Below are 1,171 nucleotides of genomic sequence, written 5' to 3'. Positions count from 1 at the left end.
TTATTCAAGTGTGTCCAGTTAAAAGTTGACATTCGATCCAGTTTTCGTACAGAGTTGCATCAATTCCTCCACCACCCCATCAATCTCTGCATCCTCTTTCTTTTTCATGTTGTCTCTTATTTCCAATGCCTTTTTCCTCACTCCCTCTCCAATTTTCTCCACAACCACGTCTCTGATCACCTTTGCTACCTCTTCTCTTTGCAGGCTGCCTTCTGTGGTTCTCTTAACCTCCACACCAACACCCTCCTCCTCTACTAATCTAGAGTTAATCGGCTGGTCAAGATGCATAGGCATGGCTATAATTGGAACACCAAACTTGACGCTCTCCAAAACTGAGCTCCATCCACAGTGACTCACAAACCCACCAACACTAGAATGCTTCAATATTTTTGCCCAACCCTCCACTATAATTCCCTTCTCCCCCACCCTCTCTAAAAACCCTTCTGGTAATACTTCTTCAACCCGTCTACCTTTCTCTTCGTTTGGAAATCTTATAACCCAAATAAAGCTCACTTTGCTAAGCTCTAACCCATGAGCTATCTCTTCGATTTCCTCCTTGGTTAGAAAGTACTCACTGCCAAAGCAAACATACACAACCGATGCCCTCTCCCTTTTGTTCAGCCATTTCATGATCCATGTTTCCTCATCGACTTTTAAATCCATTGGCTCTTGAACAAGTGGACCAACTGGCACGATCATCTTCCCACTACTACAAAAAGTGAAAAAGACGACCAGAAAACAACGACGGTCTAAGTGAAAACCGTCGTGATTTATAAAAAGACGACGGTTCTAAAAACACCGTCGTGTAATACAACCTTAGACAACTAAAAAATGGAGTTTCAAATGGCTATTCAAAAACAACGACGTACATAATTAAACAACCGACGTCTATTTGAAACAGATTTCCGCAGTGTAAAATCAATGCCAACAAAGAACGGCAGAAGTTATGAATCGACCGACGTAGAAAGTAAAGACGACGATTTCAATAAAAACTGCCGTTTTTACTCATAAAATAACACGACGAGGTTTTCGTATAAGACGCCGTATAATTACAAACAAATCCACGGCTTTAAAATACAAAATATCGCCGTATTAAATTAATTTACAACGACGGAAAATATAAATATATCGACGTCATTCTCGTATAGTTCTACGACGTTATCTTTAAATC

The 1,171-nt window shown here is 40.3% G+C and overlaps 1 protein-coding gene across 1 annotated transcript; it reads right to left on the bottom strand.

Moving 5' to 3' along the window:
• On the bottom strand, positions 19 to 699 carry LOC18786282 (beta-D-glucosyl crocetin beta-1,6-glucosyltransferase). The gene has a single exon (XM_020557294.1). It carries the CDS (start codon positions 697 to 699, stop codon positions 19 to 21), a length of 681 nt encoding a protein of 226 aa, XP_020412883.1.

The sequence above is a fragment of the Prunus persica genome, chromosome G2 (assembly GCF_000346465.2).
Source record: "Prunus persica cultivar Lovell chromosome G2, Prunus_persica_NCBIv2, whole genome shotgun sequence".
NCBI classification, from domain to species: Eukaryota; Viridiplantae; Streptophyta; class Magnoliopsida; order Rosales; family Rosaceae; genus Prunus; species Prunus persica.
Note: the sequence above shows the minus strand (reverse complement) of the source record. Positions and strands in the feature narration are given on the sequence as shown.

Coding starts and splice junctions, on each gene's coding strand:
- LOC18786282 (XM_020557294.1), bottom strand. CDS start 699: ATGATCGTGCCAGTTGGTCCACTTGTTCAAGAGCCAATGGATTTAAAA.